The 19,324-nt window shown below is 40.0% G+C and overlaps 1 protein-coding gene across 3 annotated transcripts in view; it reads right to left on the minus strand.

The window, feature by feature from the left end:
• The window catches only part of nhsl1a (NHS-like 1a), an 89,735-nt gene that overhangs the window by 4,356 nt on the left and 66,055 nt on the right, over positions 1-19,324 (minus strand). For all 3 annotated transcript variants that reach the window (XM_052145856.1, XM_052145857.1, XM_052145858.1), the window contains exons 2-6: positions 13,460-13,612; positions 7,883-8,010; positions 5,982-6,174; positions 4,745-4,876; positions 533-3,790 (exon numbers count right to left, since the gene is read on the minus strand). In XM_052145856.1, coding sequence (XP_052001816.1) covers positions 533-3,790; positions 4,745-4,876; positions 5,982-6,174; positions 7,883-8,010; positions 13,460-13,612 — 3,864 coding nt within the window. The remainder of the gene's footprint in view (positions 1-532; positions 3,791-4,744; positions 4,877-5,981; positions 6,175-7,882; positions 8,011-13,459; positions 13,613-19,324) is intronic.

The raw sequence follows: 19,324 nt of genomic DNA on the forward strand, positions 1-19,324 counted from the left end.
CACTCTCTGTAGAGAGGTTTGGGTTGGATAGAGAATTATATCATACTAATTTACTTTTAACTTATCAGGAATTGAAAATTTGATTATAAGATCTGAGGCTTGTCAACAAAATACAGAGCACTTGCAGATCCATACAACCTAATAAGGGGAATATCATCTAGTAATTCATGCAACAGAAATTGACAGATCCAAAAATGCATTGACGAATGACTTTAAGATTCTGCAGATGGATATATGGCCAAATAGCTTTGTAATAACATGGAGGGGAAAAGGTTGTTATTCCTCTGATTACAGTGTAAGTAGTTGCTGGTGCAGGCTGAACAGTGAGGGTCAATCGAGACCTGTCTATCTCTTCCCTTCAAAGTTTTATAAAGGGGTTGAAATCAGTGTACTTCTTCAGGTAATGGTTATGCTGCCTTATCCTCAGAAAATAACTTATGATTCTAATGGACAATCATTTGGCACACTAGAGTTGTCCTCTGTACAAAGAAACAATTTATCAGTTTTAACAAGTAATAAAATAAACTTTTACCATTTTCCTCCCCTTTAAAGCTGATAGATCCTGAGCTGCTGCTTGAACCATCATCTGATGTGCTTTTATCATCACTGAGCCTAAAGTCTTTATCACTCAGCCCAAGGTCATTCTCATGAAGAACAAGATCAGAGAGTTGTAAGTCTTGCAAACTGCTTGATGAAAAATCACTGCTGAAAGACAGTCTGCTTTTGATCACAGGTGAAGATGTAACTGAATCACTCTCTTCCTCTACCTCAAGGCCTATTGGAATCTCCTGCAAATTTCCAGTTTCTGTCAAGGATATACAATTCACTGGCCTTGGCTCAGGGGTCACTTCTGTTTCATGGCCCTGTTGAAGCTTGAATCTATTAGATACAGGTAGATGCAATATGGGTGGTATAAATAGAGAGAGATTGGGTTTCTTAGGTGACATAGGAGGCTTCTGTTTCAGGGGGGTATTTTGAGGTGTAGCTGAGGAGTCTGTGCACTGCAGAATCTCTTGAAAATTTAAAACAGGATGTGTTCTAACGCTGTCAGAAAGGTGCACAAGCACTGCAACATTCTGTCCAGTTTCAGTGTCATTAATATGTTCATCTTGTCCAGGGGGTAGAGGACGAGATGATGCTTCAGAGTGATTTTTTACTGAAGATTCAGATGTTTCCACTCCATTTTCTAGCTGACTAACACAATTGGCAGTGACTGTATGCTCTATAGTCTCACTTTCTGGGGATTTTCTTGAGCATGTTTGAGACTCATATTGTGCTTGGTCCTCAAAATGATAAACACTGACTGTTGTAAAAATATTTTCGATTTGCTTGTGGTTGTTTTCCTTTACAGGTCGTAGCTGCACCATCTGGAGAGCTTTGGTAGTGATTATGGGTCTCTGAGGCTTGATCTCTGGCTCTTCAGTGCAATTGAGGTTTAGTCCCTTTTCAACTTGCACAGTCTTGGTAGGTTTAGAAGAACTCTCTGTTTTCAAAATTGCTGTTTTTTGAAGACTCATCTCGGGTAATGGTGGAGGAGGAGGAAGAGGAAGTAGAATGCATGATGAGGGTTTGGGAGGAAGAAGAAGAGGGGGTGGTGGGGGTTCATAAATATTTGGTGGGGGAGGGGGAAAATCAAGAGAGTCACTGAGGAGGGTTTCACACTCTTCAGGTGTTATGGATGTAAGCGAATGTGAATTCTGTCTCTCTTCAGAGGCAGAGGATACCTCAGGGAGAGGAGAAAGAGGCAGGGTTGGCTCTGTGATGGCTGCTGTTAGAGAACTTGAAGGCATTCCGGGTGTTACACACTGAGGAGTAATTATGTCAGGTGGAGGTGATGGAATATTCTTGATGGAATCGGAGGTGATGGAAGACAGGGATGTAGAGGAAGATGACACAGAAGTCCGTAGAGAGGACTTTCTTTCTGGAATTCTTGGTTTAGGCCTCCCTGCAGGAGACTTTGCTCTAATCAGAGAAGTAACTGGAGTGCCTGCAGGGGTGTTAGACTGGCTTGAATAACCACTAGATGGTGAAGTCAGGCGTTGAAACTTGTCAGGTGATGACACCAGTTTTGACTTAATTTCACTCCCAATGCTGTAGGCTGATGGGAATCCATTGTTGTAGGATCCACTGTTGTAGGATCCACTGTTGTAGGATCCATTGCTCATGACCCCTGAATTCTCGTCAGCACTAAGAGATCTTGTGATTTGAGAGGAGAGACACTGTTCTGACCTTGGGCCTGAGTAATCCATGTAAAAGTCAAACGACTCAGCATAGTCTGAGCGCTGACTACTGCTGTCACTGTGTGTGGGTGTGACTGGACACACTGCAGCTGGTGCTGGCATTCCACTGCTTGCTGCACTTACAGTGCTCTGACTTCTGGGTCGGAGCACCCAAGGGTCATCGAAACCACTGTTGGGTACCTGTCCTGAAAAGGATGCACTATTCATTTTCAGGTTGAGCTCTAAGGACTGCTGCAGACTTGAGATCAGCTGCTCATTTTGGACTGTCCCACTGTGGTGAGGCTTCCTCTGTGATTTGCGTCTTAAGGAGTCAGTCCTTGTGGGAGGAAGCGGGGGCTTCTTGGCTTTCCGTAGGGAAATGCTGTGAGTCAAAGAGCGGTTGCTATGCAGACTCAGACAATCACTATGGCTGTAGTGGTCTTTGCACTTGTACAAACTGTGCCTTGCATTTCCTGCTTTATTGATGCAGCCATGACTATGTGACTTCAAACAAGAGTCCATATGCATGGAGGTGTCGTACCCTTCATTGTCAACTGAGCACAATGAGCATGTGTCTGTCTTGCTGGTAGAATGTTCATGACTGTTGTATATATGGCTGACAGGTGAGGAGCAACTTGAGGTGAGTACTGGACCACCCTTTGGAGAAGATTCATACATCCACTGGTCAGTGGTTAGTGTGCTGCAGCTTTGAATGCTGCTCTCTGAGAAGTTGGAATCCCTGCGAAGAGAGTTAGGACTGCTGCAGTTTCTGCCGTCAAGCGTGCTGCATTGTGACTCAGTCTCTGTTTGGATCCCTGAGCAGAGGGAGGCTGTGGATTCGTAACAAGAGGAGATCGTAGACAACGAGGTATCAGCAGAACTAAACAACTGGGCTAAGGAATGAGGCGAGTGCATGTGGTCATCCTCTATCCTGTTGTGTTCGGAAAGAACAGAATTCAATTCAGTAGAGTTCTGTAGAGTACCACTGCGACTGAATAAGGCCGGGCTGTTTTGATTGCAGCCTTGGTAATTTGGATTTTTTACAAGCTGCTCATTTTGTAAAGACCAGAATTCTCCAGTTGTGTTGCTGTTTAATGCATTATTCCAGGAGTGTGATAGCATATAGAGTGAAGCTGAGGAGCCATGCTGCATGTCAAGCTGGTAGGTCAAGGAGCTTGTAGAGCCAGAATTAATCCTGTAGGGGGAGCTGCTGTACTTAGGTTCACAGTGTTGATCTGAGATGTGAGAACCTTGTCGTGGCAAACTGTAAAAGCTGTGATCACCACCATTAAGTTGAGAGTAGCTGATACCATTACAGTCACTCATGGTGGAAATGCTGCTGGAGGAGGAGAGGGATACACTGGCCATTTGAGCAGCAATTCCGTGGCCTCTCTGAGCTCTGATCCTGCGAACTGAGGGAGGTACGATCTTTATCTCCTCTGTTTGGCAACTGGAGTCACAGGTATCTGAGCGTCTAAGGGTGGAGTTTACGCTTCCCACCCGACTGAGGGTAGAGTACTGATCTGCCATACACATGGAGTTGATTCTTGAGTCACCTTGTCCTTTATTTGCTGCAAAAAAAAAAAGGTATAGGAATTATAGATACTATTTGGTATACGTAATGCCTGATGATGCCTATGTACACTTGATAGTCTCTCTTAATGATTCTCAAGTACCAAAAATGTATATGACATACATATAACAACACGATTACAGTATGTTTCAAATTAATTAGTATTTAATTTGTTAAATGACCTTTATCAAAGTAAAACAATAATAATAATAATAAAAAAGAAATAGCAAAACCAAAAACTTTGAGAACTTCAGGATCTTTACCATTACCTTTTTCTATATAGCTTTAAAGGAAAAGTCAAGAAACCAAAAAAAACAAAAGGAAAAATCTGGGTTACAGTGAGGCACATAAAATGGTGCCAATCCGTAAACACTAAATTACTCCTTGATTCAATGGTATAGCCACAAAACTTAAACAATATGTTTGTTGACCTGATTTAGTGTGATAAAATTGCTTACTAACCTTTTATGTGTAAAGTTAAATCCAATTTTACAACTTCATTGCCATGACAATGTAATGCTGTAAACACTAACATGCTAAAATAACCGTAAAACAACAACTTAAACAACTTTATAACTCAAATAATACTCAAGTTTTAACAGAAGAATTAATGAAAGTGCTATTATAAAAAATAAGCTTCACATTTCTGCCTTTAAACCCTCCAAAAATTGTCCCCATTCACTTTTATTGTAAGTGCCTCACTGTAATCTCGATTTTTGGGACAATTCAAAATAATTTTTTTGTGGTAATCAACATTAAATGCCACAAATGCTGTCGATCAAGCGTAACCTGTATTGAACCCAGAATATTCCTTAATGTAAATTTGACATTTATTTGAATGGATAGTTTCCCCAAACTATCCCTTTAAAATTTTATGAGAAGGGTTTAATTTAATGGAATCAGGATGCAATAGCATCGAAATTCGACAGGATGCAAAGAATAGAAATAATACCTAGTTCTGTCAGAATGTTTTCAGGAACTCCTGTTATTGTCTTTCTTCTTTGCACCCTCTTGGGTCTTCGTATGATGGTGTCAGTGTTTGCTGCAGAGCGGCGGAAGCTGGCCTGGCGGTCAAAGTTCTCACCTTATTTAAGGTGTAAAAAGAAGGAAAACCTGTCCTTACTGCTGAGATCAACAAAATATTGTAGCTAGAAATAACTAAAATAATTTGAAAAACCCACCCTCAGAATCTTAAAACCTCAACAACATGGTCCCGTTATACATTTTTTTTATTAAATTACACTATATCATTTTTAACAACAAAGCAGTTACCACTTAAACACTTAAAAACTTTAAGAACATACAACAATCAAGAAAATGGGAGACTGGGGCTAGTTTTTTCACACTTTTAAACACTTTTTTCTCCAGTTAATATTTCTCAGGGCAGGTTTATTTTTGAAAGTCAATCTGCATAGCCACATATCTTAAAGTCTTGGCTACAAAAATGCAACTTGTGGCAACTGGAGGCCCCAATTATAGCGGGGCATGTTGTCACACTATATGGGGTAACATGTCACAGTGGAACCTGCTATTGTACAAACCAGTGGTGCATGTTTCATGTGAACTTTGGGGGGACATGTCACCACACCACCAAAACAAAATCTACACCCCTCTTTAAATCTACACCTGCATTAAACAACCTATACTAGGCTTTTTAATAGGAAATATTCAAAAGTAAAACAATTATCATGCAAACAAAAATAAAATTGAAAAAATTTAAAAATATTAAAACTTTGTTTTGGCTAACAAATATTTATAAATATGGCATTTAAAACACATGTGACAACCTGCCCTGATAAAAATGTGGCAGGATGCCCTGACCTGACATTTAGAAAAATACCTTTGTCCTAAGAACAAATGTAAACCTGTGGGTAAAAAAAACGGCTTTTGTAATATACTGTAGTTGACCCTTGCCTTAATGTATGCCAGTGCAGTTTGATTATGTTCACTTGTTATCCAAGAGCTCTAACAAAAATATGATGAGAGTGAAAATTTACTTTGGAGGGTATAATGTACACAAATTATTCTAGGTGTTTGAAACAACACAAAAACCCAAATTGTATTGTTACAGAGATATAACCCTTGTGACAACTTCCCCATCTGACAACTAGCCTCGGTCTCCCTATATAATACACAAAAATAGTACCTTCTTATTACAAGTGATATTGCATCATCCACTGACAGGGTACCTGTAATGTTGATGGGTATGACATCAGTGGCCACCGACTGGGCCTGTTGTCTCATCTTCTCCTCGGGAGTGGGCAAAGTTATACAGTTGGTCCAGCTGGTCTGGATGTTAATCTCAGAGGCATGTTCCAGCAGAGGTTTCTGAGGTGGCATTGAGTATACAAGCTTCTCTTCTTCAGTAGACGACTCTGAATCCTGGACACAACACAAATAGGCTGACTTGGCAAGGTCAGGATTTGCTGAATGATAGCCGGGCCAAAGCCCAGTGCTGGGTATTGACTGATACTTGGACATTTCTACTGTTAATTTAATGATGTGTTTTCCAAAAATAGCAGAGAATAAAATACTATTGGAGTGCATTTCCCTCTAGAAACACTGAGTAAAATATTTCTGTGAGCAATAAGCCCAGGGGAGCACTGAATGGATGAGAGCTGGCCTCTAAATTATTCATTATAATTTGAGATCAGTGTTCCAGTCAGTGTATACAACTACTGTATATTGTGTCTCTATACTGTTTTTGTTTTTGCAAAAACATTTTCAGGCAAATAATGTTTTGTTCTGCTTTGCCTAAAGAGAGAGAAAGGGCCTTATAAATATGCAGAATTGTTTGAGGGAAATACAGAACCTAATTTAAAGTCGGGAAAACATGCTCACAGTGGGTGAATAGCACTAGTAGGTTCTACAAATGAGGGCTCGTAAGGATCTGAAGCCCCCGTTCCCACAGCACAGTTCTACCACTGACTAGCAACTGCAGCGAAGGCAGTACCTTTCTTTTCCAAGGTCTTAAATGACAGCAGAGAGAGAGGCAAGACTGCGATAGGCAGTCTAGGACTTTAAACCGCTTGATGAGAGGACAGAAAATGGAAAATAAAAACAAAACAACGTCAAATAAATGTGATATCACATTTCTTAAAGGTTAGTGATTGTGAGCCATGTATTTCATATAGCTTGATAAAAGCGGATACCAGACTACTCTGCTAACATGCTAACAAGCCACTAGGAGGCAGTGAGAATGAGAAAATCAAAAAGTTATTTGTGTATTTGGTTCAGTTGCAGGCCTTTGTCTGTTTTGTGTACATATAAGTTATGTAAGCATTCAATATGAAAGATCAGCAAGAGCTATGGTTGTATATGTCATATATGAGAGTGTTTATGAATGTTTAAAGGAATAGTTCACCCAAAAATGAAAATTCTCTCATCATTTACTCACCCTCACGCAATCCCAGATGTGCATGACTTTCTTTCTTCTGCTGTACACAAACAAAGATTTTTAGAAGAATATCTCAGCTCTGTAGATCCATACAATTCAAGTTAATGGTGACCAAATTTGTAATCTCCAAAAAGAACATAAAGGCAGTATAAAAGTAATCTAAACGACTCCAATGTTTAATGTCTTCTGAAGTGAACCAAATGGTTTAGGGTGAGAACAGGCCAACATATAACTCTTTCTCCATTCTAAAATGTGCACTGTGCATGCTTTAAGCACTAGGAAGTGTAATCAAGCTTGAAATCATGATCGTGTCTAGAGACTACAATGGAAAGATGTACAGTGAAAAAGGAGTTACTATATCTGTTCTCACCCAAAATGTATTAAAACACTGGAGTCAAATGGATTACTTTTATGCTGACTTTATGTGCTTTTTGGAGCTTCAAAAGTTTGGTCACCATTCACTTGAATTGTATGGGCCTACAGAGCTGAGATATTCTTCTAAAAATCTTTGTTTCTGTTCTGCAGAAGAAAGTCATACAGACATGGCATGAGAGTGAGTAAATGATGAGAGAATTTTCATTTTTGGGTGAACTATCCCTTTAAGCTACTAAAGTCCTTTACTAATAACAGCATAAATGTGAATGCAAAAAGGAAGGACTGTTGTCAAATGTAGGCAGTTAATGTTAAGTTTACCTTGTTTTTCTTCTCCGTTTTCTCCTCATCCAGTTGAACACTTTCACAAAGGCTGGATGTAGAAAAGGCAGGGCTTTGGGAGTAGTACTGGGAACTGCGGAAGCCATCTTTCCTGAGCTTGTCACACTCTAGAGAGGCAAGCATAACCATCTTATCATGAGTGTATAAAGACCATTTAATTCATTGCCAATACAATAAGAAGATCCATGTGCCTACATGACAATTTTAAAACCCAATTCTTGCTTCATGATTTTGCAAAGGTGGCTCAGATAAAAGTTTATTACGGTAATTAAAGAGGCTTGGTTGAAAAATGTAATATTTATCTGCTTCAAACAAGAACTAATTGAAACCACCATTAAAGGTTCTTAGATGATATATTAAAGATGGACATTTGTTAATTTAAAAAGCCTGAATCTCTCTCTAAAACGCTCTAAAAACTGTGCTGGCCAACCATAGTTCTTTCTTCAGAAAACTAACTGCAATGCGTAAAATGAGTTTTAGTCTATTGTCTTTGACAGAAAAGAAAACTGCTGACTACACATTTATTTCATTATCATAAATAATGGCTTGTGTGAACAAAATGTGATTAAAGCACTCTTAGGCTGCTGAGAATCATATTAAGCACACTGCAAATGAGAGATTAAGTTACACATAAAGGCTGATGGTTACCACACTCAGCATATTACTGAACCACTGCAGGGCCAAAGTGTCCATGTTGATCTCAGAAAGGGGGAATAGGACAATTTCAGACTGACAGACAGTTACCTTATGCAGCTGTACAATAGAGCACAAACTTAATGAGTGAGTAATGCATTACCAATATATTACCAAAAACATCAAATCCTAATATCTATTAATATTATTATTCTTTTTTTTTTTTGCCAAAGACATTTGGTGCTATAAAATGGATAGATATCTCCCACACTGTATGTTATATTGAATATAAAGCTGATAAATGTACTGTAAATAAGAACTCCAAAGCCAAACTGCAGTAACCAGCATTACGGCTCGAGTCAATTTTACTGTAAGAGTGAGAATTTAACCTGAATATGTCAGATATGAATATGGGGTTATGAATGGCCTGCATAGAGGAGGACCATTTACTCATTTATTTCCACTTATTAGATCCATTTATTTCAGCTGATCACCTCCTCTGGCACCTTCCGCAATGAGAGCTTGCTGAGAAACATTATCAGCTATACTCTCTCTCTCTTTCTCTCTCTCTCCTGTCTTTTTTGCAGGGCTCATTGTAATCACCTAATCTTTTTTGCAGTACCTTATGAAGACCTCATCCAGTGTAGTTTACCATAGGCACATAAATGAGCACAATATCTCATTGGGATAGTGTCTTGTAATCTATTGCATGTAGGGCTTGGAGGCAAAGCTCCAGTCTAACATTTGCATTCTGCAGTTTCACTGAAGAATGCCTGGTGAGAAAAACAGATTACTTCTGGATATAAACAGATTAACAAGAAGCATTCTTTTTTCATGGCAAACAAATCCTATTTCAGCTATTATAGGCTGTAAATAAATACATATGAATTCAATATAAATCTTTGTGGTAAACCCATAAAGAACATAAGTATGTTATTACTTATACAGAGCGAATGGTAATAATCTTTTTCTTTTCTTTTTTTTACATATAGTCTATATGGCACTGACCAGGAGATAAAACAGGCCAGTTCAGTTATACAAACATGCAATGTCAGCAAGCTTGCAGACAGCATATATTGCAAGTGTTTACAGGTTGGTCTGTACTATCGATGTGTATGAATATGTTTTAGACATATGGCAGCAGATACAAGAAACACATTTAAATTACACTTTACATTTTAATGCACAGCCCTCAAACATTATCACTAAGAATTTGAATTTTGTTTGTGTTTCTAATGCTGGATATTGTCACAGTATAAATAGTAGTGTATTTTTGGTATATTTTATGAGGTTTGTAATAGACCTACCACACTAATCGGTTCCTTGGAGTCTCACTGTGTAAACAACTATACTTAGCTGTGCATTTTGAGCTGTGATTAGTGTGCAGAGGCTTGTACAGGTCAATGTGTTAGTTCTGAAGCTCACAGAGTGAAGGACAGAGAGAAAGAACACGTATGAGGGATCTCCTGTTACTCCCATCAACAGTTTTCCAGACCACTGGGTGGCGCCATGCTTATTCGAATTGCCTGTTTTCTATTACTGGTCTCGAGACGGCAAGTAAAAAATGCCAAAACGAGCGACGCCGATGAGAGTGAAAACACTGGAGACCGGAAATTTAAAACAGTCGAATCGTGGAACAAATGCGTTGAGGGAAAAGGGTGATAACTTAAGGCAAAAAGTATACTTCGGTTGTCCACGTTGCTGACTGCTCCGCGCACAATATGCGTGACTAAGATGTCACCTTCATCACAGTTTGCTCGGACTGTCCGCGTGAGGCCCAGATTTTCTCGACACATGAACAGTCCTCGTCTGTGCGCATTATCAGCGCATGCGACTGCCATTGACTTACTAAAACATCACAAACCAGATGCACAGTTGCAGTGTGTATAGTCGCTCGCGGTCGTAAGAGTATCCCTTTTTAAAAGCAACACGGTAAACCGTGTGATGTAAAGCAGAAAAACGCAGTATACCCGGGCCTTAAAAGGACTAACAGAAGTAACTAACTGCTCTCACCTCAAACCTTTCACCTTACACCTCTCATCATACCGCAAGTAACACAGCTTGTGCCCAAAAACAGTCAATCACCCATACCAAGCACTTCAAGGACAATCGACAGCATTTGTCGCACTATGATTTCCAAAAAAATAACAATAATAATTTCGACTCATCCCTTCTTTTCGTTTAAAAAGAGCAAAAGTCGAGGTTACAGTGAGGCACTTACAATGGAAGTAAATGGAGCCAAATTTAGAGGGTTTAAATTCAGAAATGTGAAGTTAATAATTTTATAAAAGGACATACATTAATTCTCACAACATAAATTCTGTTTTATTTGAGCTGTACTTGTCAATTTTACAGTTCTTTTAGGGTTTACTGCATGAAGTCATGGCAATGTAGTTGTAAAATTGGCTATAACTTTAGTAATTTAGTAAGCAATTTTATCACACTAAAATCATATTTATACACATATTTTTCATATTGTGTCTGATATGTTTGAAACAGTGAGTATTTTAATGTTTACAGATTGGCCCCATTCACTTCCATTGTTAGTGCCACACTGTAACTGTTTTTAAGAAGAGGGACAAATCTTTTTTTCATTTCTGTGTTAATCAACATTATGCCACAATTGCTGTCGAATGATCTTAACTTGTATTGAACCCGGAATATTCCTTTAATGTCGTTATAACCATCTACCATCTCTACCATCTCAGAAGGTGATAAAGATAAGTTTGCCAAAAATAGAAAATTCTGTCATAATTTCCTCACCCTCATGTTCCAAAACTGCCACTGCCGTGGTAACATAATTGAACAAAGTTTGAAAAATGCTCATGCTGGTTTTTTCCATACAATGAATTTATACAGTGATAAGAAGTTGTCACGCTCAAAAAGCCATCCAAAAGCTTTGTGTGAGGAACATGCAAAAATGTAATACGTTATAACTTATAACTATAACAGAACATATTGCCCTCTTTAGCATATTATATTCACATATTTGCATAAATCACATATTGGTTGCATCATAATTAATTACGAAGATAGACGAAAATGAATTTGTGTCACTGAAATCAAACCTGGCCAGATTTGAATCTTCACATGTGCAAATGAGATTTTAGACAATCCATGGTCTCTTAACAGCCTTTGTTCACTGTATGCTTTTGTTGTATGAAAAAGAGCAGCTTTTTGTGTTCCATGCAACAAAGAAATTCATATGGTTTTTGAACGATATGAGGGTGAGTAAATGATGACAGAATTTTGATGACAGATAAATCTTTCATCATTTACTCTTCCTTGAGACGTCTCAAACTCGTATGACTTTCTTTCTTCTACAGAGCACAAACAAAGATGTTTTGAGGGATAAATTAGGTGTTTTTTCCATACAGTGTAAGTCAGTGGGTCCAAAACCTTCAAGCTGTCATAAGGACATAAATGCAGCGCAAAGGCAGACCCCGATTAATTAAAAAAAGTCAGAAGTCTGCGATATATTGGTCGACCACTAATTTGTTGCACTGTGTTTTTCTTTTTTTGTTTGGTCTGAACGGACTCTAAAGCCTTAATTAAAAATAAATTTACTTGTAGTAAAAGAAAACTAATATAAATTCACATCTATAACAAACACAGCGACAACAGCCATGACCCCTGCCAAAGCTTACTGGAAGTCAGACATTTGGTGGGCCACCTGCTGCCCCTATTGAGGCCAAGACAGCTCACAACACTAAACAAACACACTAGAACATTAACATTCCAAAGCATCTCTGAGGACCAATTATATAGGCAAAAACAAGGTCAAATGAGACTCCAAATGAGGGAATTGAACAAGAGGGAAAAATTTACCTGGTTTCAAGATATGAAGGGAAGTAATGCTTTTTTCAGGTAAAGGACAGAATATCCAAGTGCAACAGAAGGTCAAATATGGAAAAAACCTAACATTAGACTCAACTGAAATTGGTACAAATAGTTATTTAAAATCAATTTGGAGAGTTTATTGATTAAAGGTAACATGAACCAAAAACAGGCAGAAATACAAAACCAGAAAGAATCAGAATACACAGGCTATGAGAGCTTAAAGGTAAAGTGTGTAGATGTTTAAATATTAAAATACTTTATTCTCTCCCAGTTGCAGAGACAACTATATGTGTTTGGGAGGAGTCTTTAGGAAACTTGTTTGGAAAGAGTCATTATTTATCCAATTCTGTTTGGTGGTGCACAAATTACACACGGCATCTTTATAATGCAACTTGCAGGGAAAATCAAGACATCACAATAAAATTCTAGGGACAATTCATACACAACTAGTATGAGATAACAGGTGCAGATTAAAGGTATTGTCAGAAATGAGTTCATATTTTCCAGGATGAGAAAGTAGTGTGAGTAGGAGTATGTTCACACTGAAAATGCAATGAAAAGCGTACTATGAGTACCTGGATGCACTTCTTCAAACAAAACAATTTAGGGTGGAATGTTGCCCACTTCATGCATTCAGTGGTTATGCCTTTCCCTACGTATTAGAATGAGTGGGGTTACCTGGCCGAGATGCAGGTCCGACAAAACAATTGTCAAAAGTTTAACGTGCTAATTTTTTTAATCTTGATTAATGCATTTAGCGTGAATACAGCATAAACACTGGTTTGAATGGCGCAACCTTTGTAATGTGTCTGTTCTTTCCTAAGATGGAAATAAAAACATTTAGTCAATTAATCGCTATTAACTACAAAAAAAAACTGCAATTAATCGTGATTAAAGAGTTGAATCGACTGACAGCACTAATATTTACACAAGTAATATTTAGGTTTTATTTGCTGATTTTTACATTATGACACAAATATGATGAATCATGTTATATTATGGGATTTCTAATGAAATTGCTAATCATATGTTGTTCAGAATATTATCATTGTGTTCAACAGAAAAATGAATTCTGTCTCTAACCTCTTAGGACTGTTTTCAGGTTGACTTTGGCCTGTCGGTGAAGGTCCTCCACGCAGGCTGGTCTGGTTCCTGGCAGGAAGACATTCTCCTGTTGGTGCCAGGGGGCTGTGTAGTGCACTGACCACTTACTCTCCTCATCAAGACTAGACACAGCTATAGGTAAGAAAAACAAAGACACATTGAAGTTCAATATGTTTGCTGAAAGAGGGAGGTAAGTGATCTTTGTAAAAATAAAAAAATGCTAGGGTTATACTGAATCCTGCTGAATTATTGGCATATCAGGATTTCTCCTGAAAATAACTGATGCTTAATTTAATGTTCTTAATTCAGAAAAAAAAAATCTTATAATGATGATGTATAATGGGTTGTGACCCCCGTTCCCCGTTGGAAAGAACGAGATGTTGTGTCGATTGTAGTGACACAAGGGGTCTCTTCTGAGAGCCTCACGTACCTCTGAATTTGAGAAAAGGCCAATGTCATGTTGGCAGACAGAATTTGCATGCCCCGCCCCCGGGCATAAAGGGGAGCGGATGTCAGACAGGTTTTCATTGAGGAGCTGAGAATAAGGTTACAGCGCATTACAGTGGTAGGGATAGTGATCATCAGCACAATGTCTCGTTCCTTCCATCGGGGAACGGAGGTTACAACAGTAACCATGACGTTCCCCCTTCTGTCACTCACTCGACGTTGTGCTGATTATAGTGACACAAGGGGTCCAACTTCATGCACTACACGTGTTACGTGACTGCTGAGCCAGGTGCAAGCAGGCTGCTGCATGCTAGAAGCAGCTGGGTCGGCTGCACGTAACCCTCCCCAAGGACCCCAATGAAAGGTGTCATATACGGCTCTTAGGTTCCCAGCACCCGTACGGTAACAGGCGACATGATTTGTATGGGTGCCAGCCGGCCACCTGCGCATTTTCTCTCTCTATGTTTTTGTCATAGAGTTAAAAAGTGGCTGGGGCTATCTTAACGCTATAGACGCGTCGGGGAAGGCGTCTTTTTCCATTCCTATTCTTTCAGGGGGAAAAGGCCCTGCGGAGACCACAACCTGCTCAGACTGGGAGGAGGTAACTTGTGGCTAATACACACGGGGGTTGTCAAGCCACCTGTGGACATGGTGCGGTGGTAGATCCTGCTTGACAAGGGAGGAGTTGCTACAGACACGGCGACCGGGGGCAGCGAGGAATGCCCAAGGGAGACGCGTGTCCTGCCAGCAGGGGGACTGTATCGCGGAAAATACACCACAGGGAGTTGCCTGAAGTGGGAACTATGCCTGTGGAGCCCAAGCCCAACTCGGAGCACTCGACTTGTGGTGAGTTTGGCGGCGAATTCCTCCGCTGAATTCGCCGGCCAGAGGGCTAGGGAGGAAGAGCATCCAGGAAGCGAGAGCATAGTGGCTAACCTGGGAAAGAGGGTGCACTGGATCAACTTGGTGAAGGGCGCAATGTGCAAGCGGAACACCCAGTCGGCTGTTCCATATTACCAAGTTCTACCGGCTCGGACATGACAAAACACAGGACGAGACAGCCTCAACCCTGAGGTTGTAGAATCCAGCAAAGGTGTTGGGTGTTGCCCAGCCCAAAGCAGACAAAGAGCTGCTCAGAGCATCTAGAGCCCAGTGTAAGGTCCACATGAATACGCAAAGCACGTACCGGACACAGCAAAGATGAGGCTGGGTCTGCCTCCTCCCGGGGGAGCTTCGCTTGCAGGTTCACGACCTAAACCCTGAAGGGAGTCGTGGGAACCTAGTAGTAGTAGCCCGGTCATGGTCTTAGGATGAGTTGAGCACCTGCCGGACCAAACTCAAGGCAAGTGTCGCTGACAGAGACCGCTTGCAGGTCCCCAACCCTCTTGATGGATGCGAGCGCGATCAGGAGGGCCGTCTTCAAGGAGAGGGCTTTGAGCTCGATTGAATCGAGCAGCTCGAAGGGGGGTCTCTGAAGGCCTTAGAGGACCACTGAGAGATCCCGGGAGGGGAACAGGCTTGGCCGGGAAGGTTTCAACCTCCGGGCGCCTCTTAAGGAACCTGATAATCAAGTCGTGCTTACAAAGGGACTTGCCGTCCAATGCGTCGTGGTGGGCTGCGATAGCAGCAACATACAACTTCAAGGTGGAGGGGGACAGTCTCTCCTTCAACCTCTCGTGCAGGAATGAAAGCACTGACTGAACTGCGTATCTCTGCGGGTCTTCTGATCCGGAAGAGCACCGATTTGCGAACTGATGCCACTTGAGGGCGTAAAGCTAACTGGGGAGCACTGGCTCGGTTGATTGTGTCTGCGACTGTAGGCGGTAGACCGCTTTTAGTCTTCCGCATCTCGTCCAGGGGCCAACAGCAGTGCTTATCGCCATTAGAGGTGAGTTGAACAGTAGTGAACTCAGCTTTGCTGTTGCACAACCGCTTGGCTGACATTCGCTCCTCCGCTCCTCTTTATACCCGTATGTCCAGGGGCGGAGCATGCAAATTCTGTCTGCTAACTTGACATTGACCTTTTCTCAAGTTCAAAGGTACAAGAGGTTCTCAGAAGAGACCCCTTATGTCACTACAATCAACACAACGTCGAGTGAGTGACTAAAGGGGAACAATAACATTATATGTCAGAACTATTACATTTATATATCAGTAAGTCAATTTGATTATTATCAAGTGAATTCTGATGCCAAAAAGACGAGAAACTTTTAAGAGAAAAAAAACAAACTAAGCTGCAGCCGCTAGACACACAAGACAGATTTAGGAGCTGCAGTCATTTGCAGTCTCATAGGCTCTTTTTAGAGAGAACACATGAAAAACTGCATGAGGGGCCGGGCCAATCAAACACTTCTGCACCACTGCATCTAAAAACACAGGAGACATGCTTGTCTCTGGCTGGTGCCTTAACAACCCAGATTAAATGATCAATTATGCTAAGGCCCTCCGGGTAAGCTTAACCAGGTCAGCCTTATCAATGCAAAGCAAAACTGTGTCAGTGATTATAAATCATTCACAATAATAGTGTCCCAGGGTGCACAAGGTCCGTCCGCGAGTACTAGTTCATGAGAAAAAAGATCTGGAAGTAGAATACACTATTTTCTATGTCTCGAAAATACTAAAAAGTAAAGATGCTTCAAGATTCAAATGCTTAAAAAATGTGCAGTATAAAAGTAATTAAAACTTAAATGTACTAAACTATTACAACACAACAACAATGATTGAGTTCTTACAGTCAGTCCCCTTTTCACATAAAACACAGTGATTCATAAAATTGGTCATTATTTAGCTGTGCCTGAATGCACCTTTTTTTGCATTTTCATTAGATATTTTTGGTAAAACTACCTGTGTAAACCTATGTAAAACATGCACCAATACAGCATCTTATGGTGAACACGCAAAAAAAAAAAAAAAAAAGTGAACGAAACGAGGCATCCGAGCATAACATCACTGATAAAAATCACCACCATTCAGCATTGCACTGGCAAACACAAACTTTTGCAGATCAAGTTCACTATAAGGAGACTGATGCCGTGCTATAAAAGGAGCTCAAACTCAAATGTAGCACACCACACCGAAACAGATGCATGCAACCCGCAGCAGCAGTGATGAATTATCCCAAACCCCAAACTACTTGAGAGCATACTTGACCTTGAGCTGCCTAATTGATAAGATAAACTCAAAACAGCACTGTGCAAGAGGTTAGAGGTGCTTACCCTTCTTTTTGAAGTACTTAATGACAGATTTAAGAGTAGTTCCAATGAACACCATTGTGCCATATGATTGATTCCTTGAGAGATACGTGCATAAGAATGTATTAGTCCACTATCAGAGTAAATGAGTGTCAAGAGGACAGAGGAAAGATACCACCACTACACAACACTCTCGCCTTCCTCATTTTACGCTGACTGGCATAGCATACAATACTCCAGTTACCCCTCCTCTTCTCTCTCTCTCTCTCTCTCGCTCTCTCTCTCACACACACACACCCCCTCAAGAGGATATTCAGTTGCTGTTTGAGATGTTCTCTGTCTCTCTGTTTTTCTCTCTGTCTCTCTCTTTCCTCCACTCATCCATTGCATGTCGCTCCTCACCTCTGTGTGTCACTAAACTTTTTTTCTTCACATCGGATAGACCATTAAAGGAATAGTTCACCCAAATATAAAAATTCTCTTGTCTCAGTCCAAACCTGTATTACTTTCTTCTGTGTGAGATATTTAGCTGAAAGCTTTATGCTGTTTTTTTAATGAATGCATTTTCAGTGAATGCAGATGTGGGTGATTGACTTAAGCTGTTAGTCACTGAAAATCTTGACATGGTCACCGTTCACTTTCATTGAATGAAAATGAGCCACTTGGGCATTTGCTATAAATAAGAGTCATTCTTTGAAATGGGCATCTGTACCATTTTGGAAAATATTTTAAACTTTCTATCAGTATGTATTACTGATATACAAGTATGTATTTAAGCACAAATAAAGTGCACTGAGCCATCTTAATTAATAAAAGAAATATGTTTCTATATTCTGAATTTGTGACAGGGTGAAACATTTCAAACCAAAATGGCTGCTGCTCGACCTGTTATCAAGGTTATGCCTCCTACTAGCATTAGCGTTCAAGAATAAACTATATGACTTTTCTATAAATAAAACAAAAAGTAAACACTTTTTTTATTTTTATTTATGTAAAGGATGAGATGCTATTCTTGACAAATCTTGTCAAGCATGAAAAAACAACAAATTATAAATGTAGATGAGATATCATTGTAGATGAGAGTAGAACCCAAGTCTTTTTAGCAAGTCAGTCCACTCTGCACCATCTTTGGAATGCTCTCGGGCAGCTATATTTCTATGTAAACAAGTGGCATACAAGTGAATCTCCTATCTACTTGAATGTGGAAAGACCAAAATCTCCAAAACGATTGGAAATGCTTACAAACGATGAACATAGCTGTAAAATCTGACAACACTGGTATCATAAATTATGCTTCTTTACCTCAGATTCTGCTTAAAAAAAAAATCCCCGGCTTGTATAGCTAATGTGCATGCACGTTCCCGAGTTGATTGACAGTGATCTCAGGATTTAAAAGGTGACTGGCTATTTTACTTGTAAGGCGGGACTTCCTTTCTACATCTGTTGACGTTGAATTTCTCCCATTCATTTTAATAGAAGTGACCCGTCTTTGCTAAATAATCTTTGCCAGAACACTATGGATCTAATAATCACTGCAGCCTCTGCCTCTCCTCCTTGCTTTGCCCTTTTCTCTTTTGGGGGGGTTGAAAAGGATCTTAGAGCATTCAGGAGAGATTAAGTTTGTCACCCACCCAGCCAGCACCTATTTAGGGGCTCAATACTGCAGTTTTTCATTACTGTAGAAGCAAGTGTAAGTTTCTCTCTCTCCCCCTGCCCTCTTTTTTTCTATTTTAAATGAACCGTGAAAGACCATTCTTCATTTTTACACATGAGGCTGGTCAGAACTTGTGAAAAGCTCAATGCATGTAGATTCCATGCAAACAACCCACAGCTGTGGCTTTTCAAATATCACTGTATGTCTACAATTGTGATGCACCTTTGGGGCAAAGAAGACAGAAGACATAATAAGTAGTTTGCAAACTGTACAGTTAGGTGTCTAAAGGAAAGGCTATTTCAATCTGACATTTACCATACATACCATAAGTGCACTAATCAGTGATACTATAAATTAGAGCCCTCTGTTCACCATAACACACATTGATGACACACAGATGGCTTTGATGCATTGACACTGATCCAATGTACTGTGTCATATAGAGCATGACACCCGCACAGTATTACAGCATGTCTGCATTCGGATGCCCAGTTTTTTTTATACAGTTAACAGATCCTGAATACAAAACTATTATTTAACAGTTTAAAGTCC

Source organism: Xyrauchen texanus, chromosome 16 (genome assembly GCF_025860055.1).
Source record: "Xyrauchen texanus isolate HMW12.3.18 chromosome 16, RBS_HiC_50CHRs, whole genome shotgun sequence".
NCBI lineage: Eukaryota > Metazoa > Chordata > Actinopteri > Cypriniformes > Catostomidae > Xyrauchen > Xyrauchen texanus.